This window comes from Gadus morhua, chromosome 5 (assembly GCF_902167405.1).
Source record: "Gadus morhua chromosome 5, gadMor3.0, whole genome shotgun sequence".
NCBI lineage: Eukaryota > Metazoa > Chordata > Actinopteri > Gadiformes > Gadidae > Gadus > Gadus morhua.
In genome coordinates, this window is record NC_044052.1 from 3,717,257 (window position 1) to 3,738,331 (window position 21,075).

The 21,075-nt window shown below is 46.6% G+C and overlaps 1 protein-coding gene across 7 annotated transcripts in view; it reads right to left on the reverse strand.

The window, feature by feature from the left end:
- The window catches only part of syne1b (spectrin repeat containing, nuclear envelope 1b), a 135,130-nt gene that overhangs the window by 4,042 nt on the left and 110,013 nt on the right, over positions 1–21,075 (reverse strand). For 5 of the 7 annotated variants that reach the window (XM_030357048.1, XM_030357043.1, XM_030357045.1 and 2 more), the window contains 17 exons: positions 18,911–19,069; positions 17,639–17,805; positions 17,201–17,363; positions 16,634–16,821; positions 14,967–15,117; positions 14,139–14,321; positions 13,620–13,757; positions 11,786–11,977; positions 11,223–11,559; positions 10,301–10,369; positions 9,515–9,651; positions 8,536–8,662; positions 7,841–8,052; positions 7,369–7,569; positions 6,901–7,029; positions 939–1,151; positions 574–666 (listed from right to left, as the gene is read on the reverse strand). In XM_030357048.1, the coding sequence (XP_030212908.1) occupies positions 574–666; positions 939–1,151; positions 6,901–7,029; positions 7,369–7,569; positions 7,841–8,052; positions 8,536–8,662; positions 9,515–9,651; positions 10,301–10,369; positions 11,223–11,559; positions 11,786–11,977; positions 13,620–13,757; positions 14,139–14,321; positions 14,967–15,117; positions 16,634–16,821; positions 17,201–17,363; positions 17,639–17,805; positions 18,911–19,069 (2,859 nt within the window). Of the gene's footprint in view, positions 1–573; positions 667–938; positions 1,152–6,900; positions 7,030–7,368; positions 7,570–7,840; positions 8,053–8,535; positions 8,663–9,514; positions 9,652–10,300; positions 10,370–11,222; positions 11,560–11,785; positions 11,978–13,619; positions 13,758–14,138; positions 14,322–14,966; positions 15,118–16,633; positions 16,822–17,200; positions 17,364–17,638; positions 17,806–18,910; positions 19,070–19,338; positions 19,437–21,075 lie in introns of those variants that run through there. The other 2 variants (XM_030357049.1, XM_030357044.1) reach the window with 2 other exon arrangements.

The window sequence follows — 21,075 nt, forward strand, 5'->3', positions numbered from 1 at the left end:
CGAAAAAAGTCCCCAAAAAGTTAATGCAACCAGAAAAAATAGATAGATAGATAGATAGATAGAGAGAGAGAGAGAGAGAGAGAGAGAGAGAGAGAGAGAGAGAGAGAGAGAGAGAGAGAGAGAGAGAGAGAGATAGAGAGAGACAGAGTAAACATGATTTCTCTGTCGTTGCGCCGGGGAGTTTGATCTGGGAATAAAGAAGATAATGTGAAGACAGGTGAAAAAAGCTCTTGAAAGGGGGGTTGAGAATGTGTGGAGGTGGATGAGCAGGTCTGGGAGGTGGCTGCAGTGGTTCAGGTGGTATGTGCCCCTGTGGTGCTGACTACCGCTATGATGACCTTTGACTACCGCTATGATGACCTTTGACTACCGCTATGATGACCTTTGACTACCGCTATGATGACCTTTGACTCCCGCTATGATGACCTTTCACTACCAGTATGATGACCTTTGACTACCGCTATGATGACCTTTGAGAGTCTGACCAGGTCTTATTTTGCCCTTTATATTTATTTTTTTTAACTTTCGTGCCAACGCGCCGAGTGCAGTGTGGACGGGGCGTGTGGATGTTACCGATCGTCGACGGCTCGGCGTGCTCCTCCCCGACGCCGGGCTGACCGACCCGGAGGTGTCCAGATCATCAGCGGACGACCAAGAAGACAGGTCCTGAGAGAGAGAGAGAGTCAGAGTCAGAGACAGAGACAGAGACAGAGACAGAGACAGAGACAGAGACAGAGACAGAGACAGAGAGAGAGAGAGAGAGAGACAAGAGAGAACTATTGTCAATAAAAATACCACATTACAGAAGAGAATACACATTGAAATAATATAACCAATTTAAGAAAGCCAATCAAGAATAATATCAAATATCAATAAATTAATCTCATGTGTAAGAAGTTCATCCAACACCAGTACTAGAAGGCTCCAGGAGGTCTGACCTGCTGGCTACTGGTGAGGTCCAAGGTCCTGGCCAGCTCCCGCAGGTCCCTGGTCACCTCCTTCAGCAGCATCTTGAGCCGGTTGCCGATGACGTGCACCTTCTCCTTGGCCTCCAGGCAGTCGCTGCCCGGGGCATTGACCAGCAGCTGCAGAGACATGTCCTGCAGCAGGGCCACCTTCACCTGGGAGTCCAGCAGCTCACGGCGCATTTGCTACACGAGAGAGACAAGGAGACAGAGAGAGACAGAGACAGAGAGACAGACAGAGAGAGAGAGACAGAGAGAGACAGAGAGAGAGACAGAGACAGAGAGAGACAGAGAGTTTTAAAACCGCTTATTTATTTACATCTTTTTACAAAAACAAAAACACAGACACACACAACACACAATAAAATAAATAAATAAAAACAAAAAGAAAAAAGAAAAAAACAGAAGAGACAAAAACCAAAAACAAACTAAAGCAACAGATCTGTAAAGGTAATGTCTGGGTCTTTTATAGAGAAAAGGATGTCTTCACTGTCCCAAACACCTTTAAACGTATCCACATCCTCCATCTTTGCGTAATAATTATATTCAAACCGTATCCGGGCTCTAACAAGACACTTGAAAATTGACACACAATCACGTCTCTGGCCTCCATCTATCGTTTCTCTCCTGCTTAAATAAATGGCCATCTTGGCCTGACCAAAAAGAAAATTCAGGAGCTTGCCTTTCTTCTTTTTGTTCTTCCTATAGGAGAAACCAAATATGAACAACTGTTTACTAAATTTTTCTTTGAACAAAGACACAACGGACCTCAGGTTTTGGAACAGTGGAATCAGTCGTGAACAGTCAACAAAGCAGTGAAAAATGGTTTCCCTCAGGTTACAGAAGAGACACTTATCTGACACACTAGGGTTTAGAATACAGACAAAACCATTGACTGCTATGATTCCATGTAAAACACGCCAATGCAAGTCCCCAATGTTTTTTGTGACTGGAGCCTTGTACAGTGTACTCCATGCTGGTTTGACCTCAGCTTTTACTCTGAGATGATCCCTCCAGGGAGTGTCAGTCTTGCCTTTAAGTTTTTCCTTATTTAAAGCTTTCACACATCCCATGTAAAGGGACTTTCCACTCGCAGAGTCCATGGACATCCACTCCTGCCTGTCCAGCAGAGGACCCAAAGCCTCACAGTCCTTCCCAAAAGGCCGGATGCATATCTTAGGGAAAGGGTCACTATGATCAGGTGTTAAGTCTCCTTTAAACCATCCAGTCAGAAGAGCTCTGTCTTCTGAGGACAAGGCCTTCTTAAAACCGTCCAGTCTACGTCCCACCACACGTGTGGATCGGACTGCCAGTCTTCCTGCCACGTTTTCTGCATTGTCCACCTGAGCACCAGCCAGCTGCAACAACTCCTGGACAGTTGTTATCTCCTTCTCCTTCAGTAATCCAGTCATGTTTGGCACCTCCTCCCATGCAGCCGCTAGACGAGCCCCCTTTAGAATGGGCTCCCTTAGCAGCCAGTACAAAGAGGATGTGGCTTCTAAGCAACCAGCCTCCATCACACTCCATGCTTTCAAAACACTTAGATAAAAAGGTGGTAAAACATTTAGATTGAAGCAAGAACAGTCCAGAGAAAACAACGTTTTTCCAAAACCTAAACCTCCAACCCAACCAAAAACAATTCCAGCTACTTGTCTCCACGGCAGATTTTGGGGTCAGTATAGAAAGCTTTGTAAAAACTGTAACCTGAAAGCTGCTTTCCTGCTTGCTAGACTTGCTATGCCCTGTCCTCCCTCTTCTTTAGGTAGAAATAATACGCTTTGTGGGACCCAATGGAGCTTGTCCCAAAAAAAGTCAACAATAATACTCTGCAATCTCCCCAAAAGACCTGCAGGAGGCTCCAACACAGCTAGCCGGTGCCACAGAGAAGAGGCCACCAGGTTGTTAATAATGATTGATCTGCCTCTGTATGACATCCTGGGCAAGAGCCAGCGCCACCTCCCCAGCCTGCCCTCCATCTTCTCCACCACTCCCTCCCAGTTCCTTTTCTCTGCAGAGTCATCACCCAGTTGCACTCCCAGATACTTGATGCCATGTCTTTCCCAGAAAATCCCATCAGGTAACTTAGGTACCCTCCCATGCCAATTTCCACTTAAGAGAGCACTGCTTTTAGCCCAGTTGACCTTTGATGAAGACACATTTTCAAAGGACTCTATAATCTTCATTAATTTTTCCACATCACCATCATTATTTACTGCCACAATAATATCATCAGCATATGCCGACAGATGCAACGGTACACAATCTACAGACAGTTTTACCCCACTCAAGGCTTTCCTTATTTTTGACAAAAAGGGTTCTATAACTAAGGAGTATAGCATGCCTGACAATGCACATCCCTGGCGAATACCTCTCTTGATTGCAAAAGAGGCAGTTAAGCCACCATTTATTTTGAGCACGCTTTCAATTTGATTATAGAGGACTTTAATCTTGTTGGTAAAAACAGGAGAGAAACCAAAAGCACCCAACGTTTCCCAAAGATACTGATGTTCCACTCGATCAAAAGCTTTTTCCTGATCTAGGGAAATCAGACCGAAGTTCAAGCCTAAGGTTTTGGAGATCTGTAGGTAGTCTCTTATTAAGGAGATGTTGTCTTTTAGCGACCTGCCAGGGACACAGTAAGATTGGTCGATATGAATTACATTTACAATTACTCTTCTCAGACGGTTTGCTAGTGCTTTTGATAAAATTTTATAATCCGCACATAGCAGACTGACCGGCCTCCAGTTTTTAATTTCTGACAGGTCTCCCTTCTTAGGTAGCAGAGTGAGGACTGCTCTACGACAGCTTAGAGGAAGCTTTCCTGCAGCCAAGCTGTCATTTATGACTTCTAGCAAGTCCACCCCGATCGTGGACCAAAAACACTTATAAAAATCCACAGGTAGACCATCAATTCCTGGGGCTTTCCCATTAGCTGTGCTCATGAGCGCCCCCTGCAATTCCTGCAGAGACAGTGGTTGCTCTAAGCTAGCATTGTTATCTTCTGACAGCTGAGGGAGCTGGTCAAAAAACAACTCTCCTCTCTGGTCAAACTCAGTGTACTGACAGTTATAGAGCTCTGTGTAAAAATCCACAGCCCTCTTTCTTATATCATCCGACTGAGTGAGCTCTATGCCGTCAGCTGATTGAATACAATGAATTATTCTGTTTTGGCCATTCTTTTTTTCTAAATTAAAGAAAAATTTTGAAGGAGCATCCATTTCTACTAGGTTTCTAAACCTAGATCGGACCAAAGCACCCTGGGCCCTTACTCCCAGCAGGTCTGCCAAAACAGCTTTTTTGTCTTTGAAAGCTTTAAGATGTGATTGGTCCCCAGTAGAATTACTCAATTCCTGGAGCTCCACAATACTGGTCTCTAGGTTTTTAATAGATTGAGCCGCCTCTCGAGTAACATTTAAGTTGTACTGTATACAAAACTGCTTAACCCGCACCTTTCCTAAGTCCCACCATTGCTGGAGGGATGAATGTTCATGCTTCTTACACCTCCATTCTTCCCAAAGAAAGGTTAAGCATTTCTTAAAAGTACAATCATTCAAAAGTGAGATATTAAAGTGCCAATAGGCACTTTTAGGTTTAACCCTGCTTATAAAAACAGTTCCCACCAACAAAAAATGATCTGAGAAACCTACTGGACTCAAAAAACATTTTTTAAAAATCTGCAAATGATGATTAAAACAATAAAAACGATCTAATCTAGCCAGAGTAATATAATTATCTCTGGCATGAGACCATGAATATTGCCTGCAGTTTCCATGTTTGGATCTCCACACATCACTCAAATCATAGGTTGCAATAATTCTTTTTAGAAACTTCCTTGACTGTAAATTTGGCTCCAAATGATTCCTGTCTAAATCATCCACAGTGCAATTAAAATCACCCCCTAGGATTAGGAAATCAGTTTGAGCACAGCCTGAAAGAGTGTCTGCTAATTTATTTAAAAAACAACATCTTTCTTGTGGGTTAACAGGGGCATAGACATTTAACAATGTAAAGGTGCTTTTTTCATATCGTGCAGTGACTTTAAGAAGTCTTCCCTTTATAATTTCTTCACAGTCAAACGATACTGGCAAAAAGTTTTTTGCAAAAAGAATTGCCACTCCAGCACTCAAATTGCTATTGTGACTAAAAACGATATTGCCATCCCATTCTCGTTTCCACTCGACTTCAATGTCCGCAGTGGTGTGTGTTTCTTGTAAAAAAGAAATGTCTATGCCCTTTAATTTTACAAGTTCAAAAAACAAAGCTCTTTTTTTAGCATCTCTTGCTCCATTTAAATTAAGAGATGAGATTCTAAAACTAGCCATAAGTACAGCAAGAGTAATGAAACAATAAAAAAGTATCTCCTTACTCTTGATCATTGCTGATTTCTGCGTTCACTCTTTGCACAATCTTTCTGAGTCTATACACTTCCGTGTCCATAAGACCATCAGCGCCTCTGTGTCTGATCAACCATTTAGCTGATTCAACAAACAAGGAGCGGTTTGGGAAAACCTCCCCTACATTGACAGCCCGTCGTCCTTTCATCTTCTCGAGGAAACTACGAATTTGCTCCAAACTGTAACCATTGGCTTTCTGACCATCAGCTAAAGATGAATCAGATGACTCTAAATCACTATCTGTGTCAGAGCCTCCATTCGTCCCACTATCCTGCACTACCTTTTTTTTTGACCTTATCCCTTTTGCTTGTGACCTTGTCTTTCTCTCTGTCCTTGGCACTTTAAACAAATTTTCCTCATCTCTTATTCTTGTCTCCCCGTCAGTTGTTAAAGTATCAACGTTCATTCCCTCTTCATCCTCTCCCTCAACACTAGTCTGAGTGGGTGCACTTATGACTATATTAGACGAAGAAGTAGAAGCAGAGGGCTGCCCTCCCTCCTGCTGAGAATCTGTATTTGGCCGCTGGGCTGCGGCCTCCTCTGACCCCCCCTCACTGCCTGCCTGCTCCCCTGTTTCGGCAGCCACCACCTCTGCCACTACATCTGACCTCCCTTCCACATCTACAACCTGGAGCACTGCCTCTGCCACTACATCCTGTCTCTCTACTACTTCAGCCTGTCTCTCTGCCTGTGCAGCCTGTGGCTCCTGGGCTTCCACCCCCTGCCTCTTTTCTGGACAGCCTCTCGCCAAGTGCCCCTCTTTCCCACAGCTAAAACACTTCATTGACTCAGTGGTTACAAAGATGGTGTAGTCAAAGCCATCGACTTTAAACTTCATCACCACCTTCAATTCATCATTATATTCGTTTTTAAGGATCATGTATACCTGCCTTCTGAAACCCACTAAATGTTTTACACGAGCTGACTTACAGCCGGAGGAAAGAAACTTCATTGCTGACACAATTTGCCCATGACGTGACAGCTCCCTTTCCAAAGCCTCGTTGCTAATAAACGGAGGCAGGTTCGATAGAATTACTTTTTTTGCAGGATTAACCAGCGGGAAAACACCAATATGCGTATTTCTCAACACAATTCCCCGCTCCACCACGGTGTTCACTTTGTCCAGCGTGTCTACAAAAATAACAATCGCGCTGTTCATCCTGGATGCGGCTTTCATGCTGTCATATCCCACCAGTTCACCCACTGCCAGACAGCACTCCTCTACGGAGTATTCCGCTCCAACAGGGACTTTAAGCCCATGTCGGCGGGTAAGATTTTTAAAAGCCCCGCTACCCTTATTACTGACGCCGGCGGCCACCGCGTCCATAGCGACCGGGTAAAGACGCGATCAGCGCCTAAGGTAAAATGATCTCAAAGAATTATTTTTTTAAACCACAATAAATGGAATCCCAGGGACCATCGCTTGGTCACCAAAGACAAGACAACCCAACACAATGAGTCATGAGGGCAGCAGGGTCCTACGGGGTGAACCCAGGGAGTGGAGTGTGACGGTGCCCCCCGGAGGCCCGGCGGCGTCCTACCGTGAGGGTCTTGTGGTGCTGGGTCAGCGTCTCACTGTCCTGGAGGGGGTCGATGGGGACCACCTCGTTGCGCCGGCGGTCGATGTTCTCCAGCCACAGCAGGAGGCCGTGGCTGGTCTCGTGGAAGTCCTGGGGAGGGGCCACACAAAGTGGGAGGAGTTACATTGAACTGAGGCTCCGGTTGAGTTCTAGAAAACACCTGAGGGGTGTGGTTATCTACTCACACCACATGAAGAGTCACCGGGGAAGTGACAGTGAACGTGATCAAGGTACCATTTTCATAACACAGGTTTTATTAAAAAGGAGAATGGATTATCAGCTCAATTCATTAAAACTAAACGGACTGGAACGAGACACGCAACTAGCGAACCCGTCGACACATCGATACAATGCACACATCAACACCCTGCGACACATCCCTGTGACGGTTTCGATTGGACGTTCTTCCGCCGCTAAGAGCACACCCACCTGACACTGCATGAGGGCGTCCTGGAGCGAGGCCCTCCAGGCCTCCAGGGCGCGCCCCAGCTTGTCCCAGTGGTTGTTCATGTCCGTGAGCCTCGCCTGCATCTCCCTGCTCTCCTCACTGTCACACTGCACAAACTCCGCGCTGCACAGGTTCACCGACAGCACGATGGCCTTGCGCTTGTCCAGCGCCTTCTGGAGCTCCTGGATGAGAAACAACAACGGCCAGACCACTGTTGTTCTGAGCTACTGCAGAGTCTAGCTGGAAAGCTACACCTAGCATAAAAGCTAGGAGAACGCTTGTAAGTGCATATTTAAAGAGCGTTTAGCATTGGGAAAGCTCAAAATGCTACAGCCGTGAAGCATTGACCTAGCCCCGAGCTACCACCCTGTAGCATTGAACCAAGCCATTAGCAGTGACCATGTAGCATTGAGCTAGCTCTTGAGCTACGATGCTGGAGCGCTGCACTCCTACCTTGAGCTTCTTGATGCGCAGCCGGATGGTCTGGATGTCTGTGCTGAGCTCCAGCCGCCGCTGCTGCTCCAGCTCCTCCCCCGCCTGGCCCAGCCACGCCCACACGCTGCGGAGGTCAGAGGTCAGCTGCTGCCACTTCTGCTGGTTCTGTTTGGTGCGCATCTCCTTGCTCAGGTCCTGGGCCTGCAGCAGCTCCCAGCGCTCGATCACCCCTGGGGGGAAGAGGGGTTCAGGGTGAGGGTTCATCTCAACAGGGGTCGTGTTGTTCACATATTCATGTCTCTCCCTTATGTGTCAAAGTATGGTCAATGTTTAGCGGAAGATCCTATACGGATATTGTTTTGTGGGTTGTGACGGATATCTTCCGCTTGTAGAACTTGGGCAAGCATCTCCAAGTTGACACAATCACATCACGATCGTTTTTGGTTTTGCGCTGTTAGCTGATATAACTGTAAATATGTCGTGTTAGGGAAGAGGGATGCTGCTGTAAAAGACCCTTTCTCTGAACAAGTTGGTCATTCATGCTCACAACTCAGATATTTGGGGCCACACTCAACATAGATGGAACAAACCCCATTGTCTGGATCTCGATTGGCGATCCATCACACAATTGAATAGAAGCAATTGACGATCAGTTTGACTCAATGTGAGGAATTAACATTCAAGTGATGAGGGGGAGGAGGAGCTGTGTGTACCTGAGCTCTGGGACTCAGAGCTGCTGGGGTCGGCCAGGCCGGACGCCCCGTCCTCCTCCTCCTTCAGCTCAGAGCCCATCCTCTTCACCTGGTCGATGCTCCCCCGACACTCACCCAGGAGACGCATCTGGACACAGGGAGGGGGGGGGGGGGGGGGGGGGTGGAGAAAGGCAAGGAGAGAAGCGAGGGAGGGGGAGAGAGAGAGAGACACGTCAAGGTGATGGAGGGACGGAGGTAGAGGCAGGGAGAGATTGAGCGAGGGAAGGGGAGAGACAGAGAAGAGAGAGCCAGCAAGAAGGGGAAGAGAGAGACAGAGAGAGGCATTGAGAGAGAGACTTTAGTGTGCAATCATAAGTACAGCAATTCCCTGATCTTGATAAATGTTCCCAGTTTAGCCCGGTGGTTCCCAGAGGTTTTTGAACCGTGACCCCATTTTTCACTCTGAAAATCCTTGCAACCACAATATCGTTGAGCACATCCCCGTCCAGGGGGATAAAACATTGTTTTACCCCTTCAACATCTGCCCATCACATCATCATATCCCACTGGTGTAATAAGTAGTAGTTTGCTCATGGCTATTAATCATTAGTAGGTACAAATCACTGTTGATCCACAAGGACCCTTGACATTTACAAAATAAAAATATAAATAATATATCTTCAAATATCTGCAGCTCACACATCAGGTTATCAGGTTGGACCCAAATTGGTTAAGGTTTGCATGTCATTTTTTCGTTGAATTTCATTGAAAGAGTCTGTTATTATGGGATGTCGTCGGGGCTCCTCATTCATCCCAAGTAGGATTTCCCCATGTTTAACAAGTCATTCTCCATTAAATCTCATTGAAAGAGTCTGTTATTAAGGGATGTCGTCATGGTTAATCACAAATCCCATGTAGGATGTCCCATGTTTGACACGTCATTCCTCCTCACCTGAACTGAAAGAGGGTGTCAATATGGGATGTGGTGGTGGTTACTCACGTATCCCATGTAGGAGCCGTCCAGCTCGAGGCTGGTGGGGGTGCGGCTGCGGCTGCTGTCCAGCTGATGGAGCAGCGAGCTGCGGCCTCCGTCGCTCGCCCCCCCCGCCGCGTGAGAGTATGACGAGCCCCCGTCACCTAGCAACACACGGCAACGCAAGTTAAGCACCCCAGAACACATCCCCATGATTAAAAGAATCACGCATGGAGCGCACTGGGGAGTCCGGGGGGGGGGGGGAGTCAAACACTCAGACCAGGGGGGAGGTTGAGGGGGGAGTCTAACACTCAGACCAGGGGGGAGGTGGAGGGGGAGGTGGAGGGGGAGGTGCGCTCACTCCTCAAAATAATCAAAGACAAAAGATCGGAAGTAAAACAACATGCTTTGTTTTCGGAAACACCAACATTTAAAACTAGAAGGTTGTTAGGTTGTACACACTGAATAGTACAAGTAAACTGAACCGAAGAAGTAAAGCAGGTTAGAGAGAGAAGTGGTTAGGGTGAATCCCATTTCAGCGTTGTCCAGGCGTACTGGTGGAGATTTGGTCTATAGACCTTGTGAATATGGAATTGACCCTATCCAGTGTTAGAAAACTGCTGCCCATGGTAAACAGTGCCTAGTTAGATCGGAGTGTGATTCAACAAAGAAAGACACAAATCAAATACCCAGGCCAGTGAAAAAATCCCAAATCTAAATTCGGCGGCACTCAAGGGCAAAGGGGGTTGCCGTTGTTTCTGGCGCCCCCCTCAACCCCTGATGGCATGCTGGTGGTACTGCAGTCTCTCCTACCCGTGGTGGATCTCAGTGTGTTTTCAGTTAGTTTAACATAGGCTTCTGGGCTGTCAGGGATGACTACATCTGGAAGAAACATTGTACAGTACACATATTTAGCACTAGGATCCACAGCCATTCAACGGAAATCGGGGGTTCAGTAAAAATTTGATGTACTTTACTTGAGGATTTATATACTTTCTGCTCCCTGTCTTCTCCACGACATCTCAAAGGCAAATATTGAACCTTTACTGCATTTAATTTATCGGACAGCTTTCGTTACAATTTTATTTGCAGATTAAGATTAATTTATAGATTATTTATAACCAGGTGGAAACTCATGACCTACCCAGAAGTACAAAAATGTGTATATGCTAATATATTATTAATTGAGATGCTAATGCTTTTATACTTCCAACTCAGGGGTTTGCAGTATTACTAAAGGCTGGTATTAAGACTTTTTCAAATCAGAGTCCTTCTACCACCACTTTCTGCTTATTAAACTGGACTCAAATAAACTCCTTGACCTCCGTCAGCTGAGGATACCAGCGTGAGTTTCTGTTCTAGGCATCCATGCCCGCGTATCTGTCCCCATTGTGTGCATTATGTCATGCGCTTAGTGTATGCATCTTGTTGTGTGCCTTATATTACGTGTTTAGTGTATGTGTGTGTTATGTGTGTGTCCTTATTGTGTGCATTGTGTTACATGTTAAGTGTATGTGTGTTATGTATGTTTATTATTATTATTCTTTTTGACCTTCTGGTCCGTACTCACTGGCTCTGTGTAAACATGTTTATTCTGTCCATTATTCAAGGCCTATGTGTCCATACCTACAATGTGTGTGTGTGTGTGTGTGTGTGTGTGTGTGTGTGTGTGTGTGTGTGTGTGTGTGTGTGTCTGTGTCTGTGTCTGTGTGTGTGGGGTGCCCCTGGTACTGACCCGACAGCGCGGAGGCGGGCCGCTGCAGGAAGTCTCCGCCCTCCTCGCCCTGCTGCTCCCCCAGGGCGCGGCCGGCGCCCTCCAGCACGCGGCTCAGGTCGTAGTCGTGGTCCCACTCCAGGGGGATGGAGTCCACGCTGGCGGGCGTGTCCCGGCCCGAGCGCTCTGCCCGCGGGGGCGCGGCCAGCGAGGCCGAGCGGCTGGAGGAGGGCAGGGGGGAGTGGGAGCCCTCCGGCTCCCCCCAGGGCATGCTGGAGGAGGCGTCGCCCCCGCAGTCCCCCTCGTCCAGGTCCAGCTCCCGGTCCGAGTACGACACCTCCGTGTCCTCGTCTGTCAGCTGGGGGGGGGGGAACAAACAGAGGGTGACCGTGGCAACAGCGTCAGTAGTCTCCGTTGGGTCGCGGTCGCTACACTGCGTTCTGTAAGGTCACCGGTGTACAAATGCCAAACCACACACACACACACACACACACACACACACACACACACACACACACACGTTCACACCTACACACACATGCCCCCCCCCCCCCCCCCCCCCCCCGGCGGGCCCTCTGCCTTACTGGCAGGCGGAGGAGCTTCTTGTGGTAGCGCTCCACCCGGCCGAACACCTCCTGGCAGTAGCGTCGCAGCTCCTCCTGCTCCTCCTCGATGACGGTGGCGTCCAGCGGCTCGCTCTTCTCCATCAGCGCCTCCGCCTGCCGGTAGATCACCTCGATCTTAGGGGAGGTCAGGGACACCTCCTGCTGGAAGGCCTGGGGGGGGGGCGGGAGGGGGAGAGGGGGAGGTTAGCTTGGGTGCTGCTCGTGGCGTGTCCCGGTCAGTGGTTCGCTGGTCCTTTACCTAGTTCATAATATGTCATGGAAGTTAACACAGGTCAGTGTTAATTTCGTTAACGAAAAATATGACGAAAAATGTTCGTCAACGACCTTTTTTCCGTGACTAAGACGAGACGTTGACGAGCTAAAAATAGATCTGTGATAATAAAAACGATGACGAAATGTCATTTTGTTTTCGTTGACGAGACGAGACAGGACGAAAATGTTATTGGTGTGCTGTTTGGACATTCAAAATGCACGATATTTTCCAATCAGTACACTCCCGTAAGGTTCTTATGCAACTGTTCACTCCTCCAGTAAATAGGACGGACCTTAGCTACGACTTGGCAACGGGAGGTATGGTCCACTCAGCTATGAGCTAACGTTATGCATTGTACATGATTCGAAATTCTTCCCAGCTTTTATTCCACAGATACTAGGGTCTATAGCATATAACCGCGTTGTCTGATTACAGTTTAATTCATTTTTCACAATTTACCGGCTCTCGTTTTGAAGAAAATCACCGCGCCATTCGTTTCAATGGGAATCGCCACGGTCTATACTCCAACATAAGGTGGACTTTGAAATTCGTCCCAGCCTTTATACCCAAGATACTATCGGGTTTATAGCATATAACCGCGTTTTCTGATTAGTTTAATGCATATTTCACAATTTACCAGCTATCGTTTTGAAGGCTGAACAGACAAGAGTAGTAAAGTGTGACGTCACTTTTCGAGAGCAACAGATTTTCGGTTCTGCACAACCAAATTAACAAGGGGAAATCCTATGGCACACAAACCTTTTATAGAAAAGGAACAATCTTTTTGCGAATTGATTTGTGAGTTTGCTTTACCAATGATGTAAGTAATATTGAGAATAGATTGTCTTCATATTAAAAAAAAAACTAAACTAAACTAACGTGTACAAACGTTTCCTTTTAATACCCCAGGGGAATACATGAACGCCTCGACATTTTTCGATTGGTAGTGATTTTCACCTCTTGAAATTGATTTATTTTAATTTTGAAAGAAACAACACATGGAAGCAATGGAGAACACCATCTCTCGTTCGGTTGTTTAGAACTGAAAATCCGGTTGCCAGGACAACGTAACGTTTTCACTTTAGTACTCTATTTGAGTGGAACAACTTAGCAGGTGTCCATATAGCCTATATAGGGTTAGCCTAATTGAACTAGTTTAAAAAGAGAAAACATTTTGAGTAAAAGTAATGACTAAAAGTTGACTAAAATGTAAGGAATTTTCGTCGACTAAAACTAGACTAAAACTACAAAGGAAAACAATGACTAAAATGTGACTAAATATACTAAGCATTTTCGTCAAAAGACTAAGACTAAGACTAAATCTAAAATAGCTGACAAAATTAACACTGACACAGGTAGAGTCAACTGGTAAGAGTCTTTACTAAAGGCTTTCCTCGCGGTGGTGTTTACACTACCAGGTATTCAGGGTTTACGTGTTACAAACGGTATGCCCTCGTTGTGTAACCTGACGGGACGACGACCTCGTCATTTTGTTGTACGTTGAAGTCTCCTAGCGTTGGGTGAAACCAAGGCCTTTACCCTGAGCTGTTTGATCTTGGCCTGGATGTCACACTCGGAGAAGTGCTCGATGTTGGTGAGCTGGAGGTCCATCTCGGTCAGCCACACCAGGATGCCGTCCCTGGCCGTCTCAAACTCCTCGCGCTGGCCGATGAAGTGCTGCGGGGGAACACATCGGGACCGGTACACTGGTCACGTACATGTCAGCTCACACACAGACAGTATCCCTCTGTTTCCTTACCCTCACCCTAGCGTTAGGGCTAGGGGTTAAGGTTATGTGTGTTATTCAGGGGGTTCAACCACTCCCCCGGGTTCTGAGGACTTTGTTCTTTTGGGTGGGGATTGCGACAGTTTTGAGGTGTCGTTGTGGTGATAATTGTGATGTTTGTCAGGTAAAAACGAGGGTAAACATCCCATTGGAACAGCACTCCCGACGGTTGGGTGTTCCTTTGAATGCACAAGCCCAGCAAGCTAATTTCATTTTCAGTTTATTCCACTTTTTTCTTCTATTATTTTGGCGGCGGTGCTAGCGGGTGCTACCTTGAGCCTGCGCAGCACGGAGGTCACCCTCTTCTGCAGGTCGTCCCAGCGCTGGTTGGCGTCATGGGCCATCTCCCGCAGGCGACCGGCCGCGTCGGTGCGGTTCTCCCGGGCCAGCCGCCGGTACTGCTTGTTCAGGAACTCCAGGTGGGTCAGGCTCTCGTGCACCTGCCTCTGGAAGCCCTGCGGGGGGCATGCGCGCGCACACACACACACACACACACACACACACACACACACACACACACACACACACACACACACACACACACACACACACACACACACACACACACACACACACACACACACACACACGCATATCAACTTAGAAGCTGGCTACCATGACAGGTTAAGAAGGCATACACAGTCTGGACCATCATTGATCCTGTTTATCTTAATGCTGATGCTGTTCACCAGTCAATCCTCGAACTGAATAAGGCACACTGATGGACCTTAAATGTTGTCTCCTGTTGTTGTAATGCTATGATGAATGTATGTATTTTTATTATGTAGGATCCAAAAATAATTTAAATGTATTATTTAAAATTTGGGGTCCTGTCTTGATGTCTTGTCTCATCTGTAATGTTTGTAAATAGAGCTGCTGGGATGCAAGACAAATTTCAGACTTGCTCACAGAATAAGGTATTATCGTATCGTATGTTGTCTGTTTATGCTGCTCTCTTCAGGTCGTGTTTGTCATCACCAGGGTGAACGTCATCCGTTACTGTGCTTTGACCCAACCAGGTCTCTATGTCTGTACGATATGATGTCTAGGTTAAAAAGGGGTGTGTCCTGTGTGTCCATCCCATAATGCTGGAGGCGCACCTCGAAGGTCTTGAGCTCCTCCTTGGCGACGGTGTACAGAACGCCCGAGGAGTTGGCGGAGGCGGCGGTCCTCTCGGACGTGGCCAGCCACTCCTCGAAACGGGAGAAGTCATCCAGAAACTTCTGCCATAGGCGCCAGGTCTCCTCGATCCTAGAGGAGGAGGAGGAGGAAGAGGTAGAGTAGGGGGTAGAGGGGGAGGAGGAAGAGATGGTGGCAGAGGAAGAGGAAGAGAAAGAGGATGCGGTGGAAGAGAAGGAGGAGGAGGTAGAGTAGGTGTTAGAGGAGGAGGAGGAGGAGGAAGAGGGAGGAGGAGGAGGAAGAGGAGGAGGTTGTAGAGGAGGTGGATGAGGAGGAAAACGAGGAGGAGGAGGATGAGATGCAGGATGTGGGGGAGAGAGGAGAAAGCGGTTCAAATCTGGCAGTGGTGTTCAAAGTGGGGAATACAAAGCTGTAGCTCATGGCAATAATTCTGGGTCTGTTCGATTCAAGTCGTAAAGTATCAGTATGGACACAACTAGTCAAATAAACACACATCGGGTGCTGTGACATACAACAATTATTAGGGATGTCCCGATACCACTTTTTCACTTCCGAGTTCAAAAGTAAGTAAACAATGTAAACGTACAAAAAAATAAAAATAATGGTTGGAAACAGAAGAGTTAAACAAATAGCAAATGGTTAAAGTTTGAATACATTTGAGATAATAGATAGAATAGGTGAGCTGTTACAGCTGATAGTTTGAAATGGTTTAATCGAGTGTGTGCTCTTGTGCATGCATGAGTGTCATCACTCATAGTAACCAGGAAGTGTGATTGACGTTTTTTTTCCACATCTAGTTAATCGAGATAAAAGCAAAAAATGATAAGGCTTGTACGGTTGGATTCCTTGGAGTCTCTTTCATATGGCATATCGTTTGGGTAGATATCATGATGTGAAAAATATTGTTTACGTTAGCCTTTAGCTTCTACCGTAAGTACATCGGATATGTAAGAAGCAGCAAGCCTCTAGCCATATAAACGGGGGTTACCATACCCGAAACGCCCGATATATAATAATCATATTTGCAATCGATTAATCATTTTAATCGATTGAACGTCTGCGTCTTCCGAAATGGTTCACTTTTGTGATCCCCAAGCCCGGGTTTGGCGATCACAACAGCTGTAATGCGCTCTTGCCCAAGCTGGAGTGTCTGACATGATCGCGCTCGGAAACCGCTGAGGTGAGCCATGCATAAACCAGGCTGTTTCTTTACGGTTTAAATACTGACTGTTCAACAGGTAGCTCTAATGCACTAGCTCTCATGCGCATGTGCCTAATTGGCGACTATTGTTGTTATAACGTGAAACGCTGCGTGGATCGGATCATATTTATTTCTCCCCTCCGATATCCGATCCAGCGTAATTGGCCAATATCGGACCGATACCGATGCCTTGGATAGGATCGGGATATCCCTATAAATTATCTAAATGAAACCTCAGGAACAGGAAAATACTTGACCCTAATATTGACCTGTGAGAAGGGGTCCATAGAGACTGGCCTCACAGCACTATAAGCCCCGCCCCCTTCCCCCCTGGTGACTACTTGAGCCGGCGGTCCATGGACAGGGCGCAGAAGAAAGGGGTCCATAGAGACTATAAGCCCCGCCCCCCAACCCCCTGGTGCCTACTTGAGCCGGCGGTCCATGGACAGGGCGCAGATGGCCCTCCAGCGGCGGTCCAGGCTGCGCGTGGCCTGCTGGATGGAGTCGCACTCGGTGTCAGTGGCGCAGGCGTCGCAGTCGTGGAGGAGGACCTCACACAGGTTGAGCACCGAGGCCACGCCCGTGCTGTGCTTCTCTATGTCCCTCTGCAGCTCCTGGGAGGGAGATTGAGAAAGGGGGGGGGGATTTTTTGCCATTTTATGTCTATAAAATGTGTAAATTACAGCACGGCTATCATGAGGGATTTACTATACAGCTCACTATAATATTAGCAAGCTAATATAATATTAGCTTGCCTCATCGAACAAGCAGCATTGAAAACAAAATAACTCATTTTAGAATCCTCCATGAACCAAATATCAGAATTTGTGAAGCATTAAGGAACAACTGTTTGGGATTTGTACGTGGTTACTTAAACCATGAGCGGATGATCAGAATTAGCTTTGATGGACCTCCGGTCGATAGACAGTAGCTACCAATCTACGAATCGTTGCAACGCAGCCCTACTGTACAGCCCTGCAGGACTTTAGCTACCTGCTGGAGGTCCAGCTTCCTCTGGATCTCCTGGAAGTCACAGGTGTCGTAGGCCATGGGTCTGGACAGCTCTGTCTCGATGTGGGCCAGCCAGGCGCGCAGGCTGCTCATGTTCTTGTCAAGCTGCTGGACCGCCACCAGGGTCTCCCTCAGCTTCTTCCCTCTGCACGCCACACCATTTACATTAACACTTAGCAGACGCTTTTATCCAAAGCGAATGAAAAGTACATTTGCCAATATATCGCTGTTGTTACAGTGAGGAGGTTCATAGAACCAAATGCCAAGCACTAACCATCGCTCACACACACACTCTATACTCTATAGTCTGTAATACATCTGAGTAGCTCCTCCATACTTCTAACATCAACCAATGCAGTGCTTCCTGAATGCGGCCAAACCGGCAGAACCCTCGTGGTCGAGGGGCAAACTGGGGGTCACCTGGCTCCGATGAGGTCCAGCAGGTGCTGCCAGCGGTCGTCCACCTTGCCCAGCTTGCCCTCTATCTCGCAGGCCTTGCTCTGGTGGCTGGCCCGGGCCAGCCGCTCGCCCAGCAGGTGTAGCTGCAGCTTGTTGTTCTCCACCAGGGTGATCTCCTCCTGGTAGTCCTGGCAACGTCAGAGACATCCAACCAATCAGGATCAGTGAAGTTAGACCACTTCCCGGTAAGGAGGTTGTTCAGGTGGTCATGGACAGAATCTTTGTGTGCATTTGAAGCCTCATGAACATGCAGGTGTCCTGTGTTCAGTGTGTTCAGGAATATGCAAGACAATATCAAGTTAGAGTAGATGACTACAAATACTACTAACACTACACGAGCCTGTCATTGTACACATTGATGTCATGTTCCCTGTATTGTCTTGCGGTAGCCCTTTGAGTCTCTCTTGCAAGAATGGAGGCTTCTATTCAGGTAAACCTATTGGATTAGTTAAATTAAATTAACTGAACTGTTTTTCAGTAAAGCCATTTTCCAAGAGTTCCCCATATCAAATGTTCTTCTATGTAATTAACCCCATACGCTATTTAATGATAGAAAACATTTTTCTACATAATATGATAGAAAGCCTGGTCATGATGAAACTCTGGTCGTAATGGAGAGTCCATCCTGTGGGGTAGTCTAGTGGGCAGGAGGATTTGCCTCCCAGCCAACAGATTGTGGGTCCAAAACCTCTACAGCATAGCCTATAGGCATCTATTAAAAAACAAAGATGCACCTTAACCCCACCTGCTCATTAATACCATATATCTAAAAAAACTAAACAATTGACTGTGGGCCTACCAGAATTCTCCCGGTATGCAGACTATATGCAGGTATAGACTACTACCGACATGTTGCACTGAAGAAGGAGGAAAACTATCAATAAATAAACATTCCCCCCGGAGCTGTCTGCGTTCTCAGTCCCACACTCCCCTCTCAACAGGAACCCAGATTGCACTCAGTGATGTAAAGCATGCCCAGAGCGCTCGCGCTGGCCCCACTCACAGCCCCCGTCTGGTGGGGGCTCAACCACTGAACACCATTAGGGCTTCTCTTCCACCCAGCCATATTCCAGCAGATCTATTTTTACCTGGCAGTACTTTTGAGGGAAAGTGAAATCCAACACACTAAGCCGTCCACAGAGTTGGAATCCAAGTGTGGACGTCACACCTGTGTTCCGATCCGCACGCCCAATCACAACAGAGGCATAGAGTCGACGCGTGGGAACAAGGTACCTTGCGCAGCTTGTCGATCATCTCCTCAATGCTGACGTCTCCGTTGTGGGACACCTTGCTCTCCATGGCGGTCAGCCACTCACACAGCTCCTTGTACTTCTCCCCAAACACCCACCACTCGTTCAGCTTCTCGCTCACCTGCTGCCGGCGCAGGGACAGCTTTGGTCGCGCACACACACAAACACACACACACACACACACACACACACACACACACACACACACACACACACACAACCACACACGTCAACATGCAAACGCACACAGACACACACAGAAGAGAAAGTTAGATTGAGCTTGCAGGTGAAACACGTAGTAAACATAAACATGAGTAAAAAGATAAATGGAATAATGTCAAAATGTCATCCAATTTAACATTAATTCTTGTTTAATAGGATCCAAATCTAGTCTTATTAAACGCAGCATACCTGATGAAGGTCTACAGTACATTACGAAAGGGGAGTGAGGTGAATCACTGAAACATGACGTGGCCACAGACAGCCTGTTTCCGGTGTGTGCTGCCTGCTGTTGCACACAGGATGTGGCAGTCTCACTATCTAGCTCATTTTTGTGCTTTGAGGTTTCTTGTTGTTTCCGTGTTACACTCTTATTAAAACACTTCTGCCATCAACAAAAGATTCAGAAGTACTGTGTACTTCTCAATACTATAAACTACACAGTACATGGAAAAGTTGAAAAAAGTTGGTTGCAGGTGGATAACAGTTGTTAAACATAAACAAGATTAACATTGTGTAAGAGATAAAAATAGATAATCACTCGATTTACAACAGAAAATGTGAACCTGCTGAAAATGCCCCTTGATTTTAAGTTTCTTGTTTTTTTCTCTCTCTTCTCTCTCTTCCATCAATGTTGCTTTTTTACAAGGGCGTGATGTTCAGCGCTGTGGGTGAGAGCAGCGCCACCCTCTGGCAATAATGCTACCTGCAGGAACTTTAAATGTTTGTTTTAGACTGTGCTGCGTGCCTCATTAAACCTGCACTGATTATTTGTATAATTTTAGTTTATTTTACAGGTTGCAATTCTACCATATGACTGTTTTCCAAACATGTCCCCTAAATCGAAGCAGTCATGTTACAAGAGACGATATGTGGTCTACGGTTCTCCCTAAGGCTTAGCCAGTTTCTTGATAGATACTTAATGGACTTTCACATTATGTGTTCTATCATGGTGAACAGCTGAAGGCACAAGCGCAGAGAATCGGACACAGAATTTTAAACTAAGTGCATTAAACCATATAACCCATAGACTGTATGGTATTAACACACTAATCATTCTTTGGTGAAAGAGTTTAGACGGAAAAGTGGCCAAGAGGACCAGAGGTCCCAACAGTTGTTTACACGGCATAGCACTTGGATTTAAGGAAAAACTGTTGTTGGAGGGCGGTTGCACTGGGATAATTCAATCTAGAGCAATCTATTCAGGGTCAACCCTAAAGGCTGATGGTGATTATGATCTAATGCTGGTCACGGCAATTGCCCTTTCTGATTGGCTCAAAATGGTGTCTGGTTGATGTAATTTGCAACTATAGCAAGTGATAATATCATCTCTGTGCTGATCCTGTGGGTTTATGTTAGATGGGTTACAAATATTTGGATTGAGACAACATTCTTACCTACGTAATGTGATACCTTTCCGAAGTTTAGCATTTGTTGTAAGGTGTTGTACACTATTGTAATGTGTTTCCCATTTGTGCACAGCATATGTTATGCAGACTTGTTATTATAGTCTATGTACTACTGTGTACTGCTGCGTTGTACTATATCATACTAGGATGTACTATGTTGTACTGTACTGTACCGTATTGCACTGGTTATACTGTGTAAGGGGTTTTGGAGTGTGTGTGGATGATGGAGGGTTCAAACAGCCTCCCATGGCCAGAGTGATTAGACCGTGGGGCCGGGCGGGAATGCTTAAACCAGCCATCCCCCAAACACAAGCCACAGTTTCCTACTGTATTATTCTCTGTGGTACAGGGCCCTACTGTATTCTACTCTATGGTACAGGCTTCTACTCAATTCTACTGCTTGATTCTACCTATAGTACAGGGTTGCATTGTATTCTAAAGTACAGGGCTGCATTCTATTCTACTCTATGGTACAGGCTTCTACTCTATTCTACTGCTTGATTCTACTCTATAGTACAGG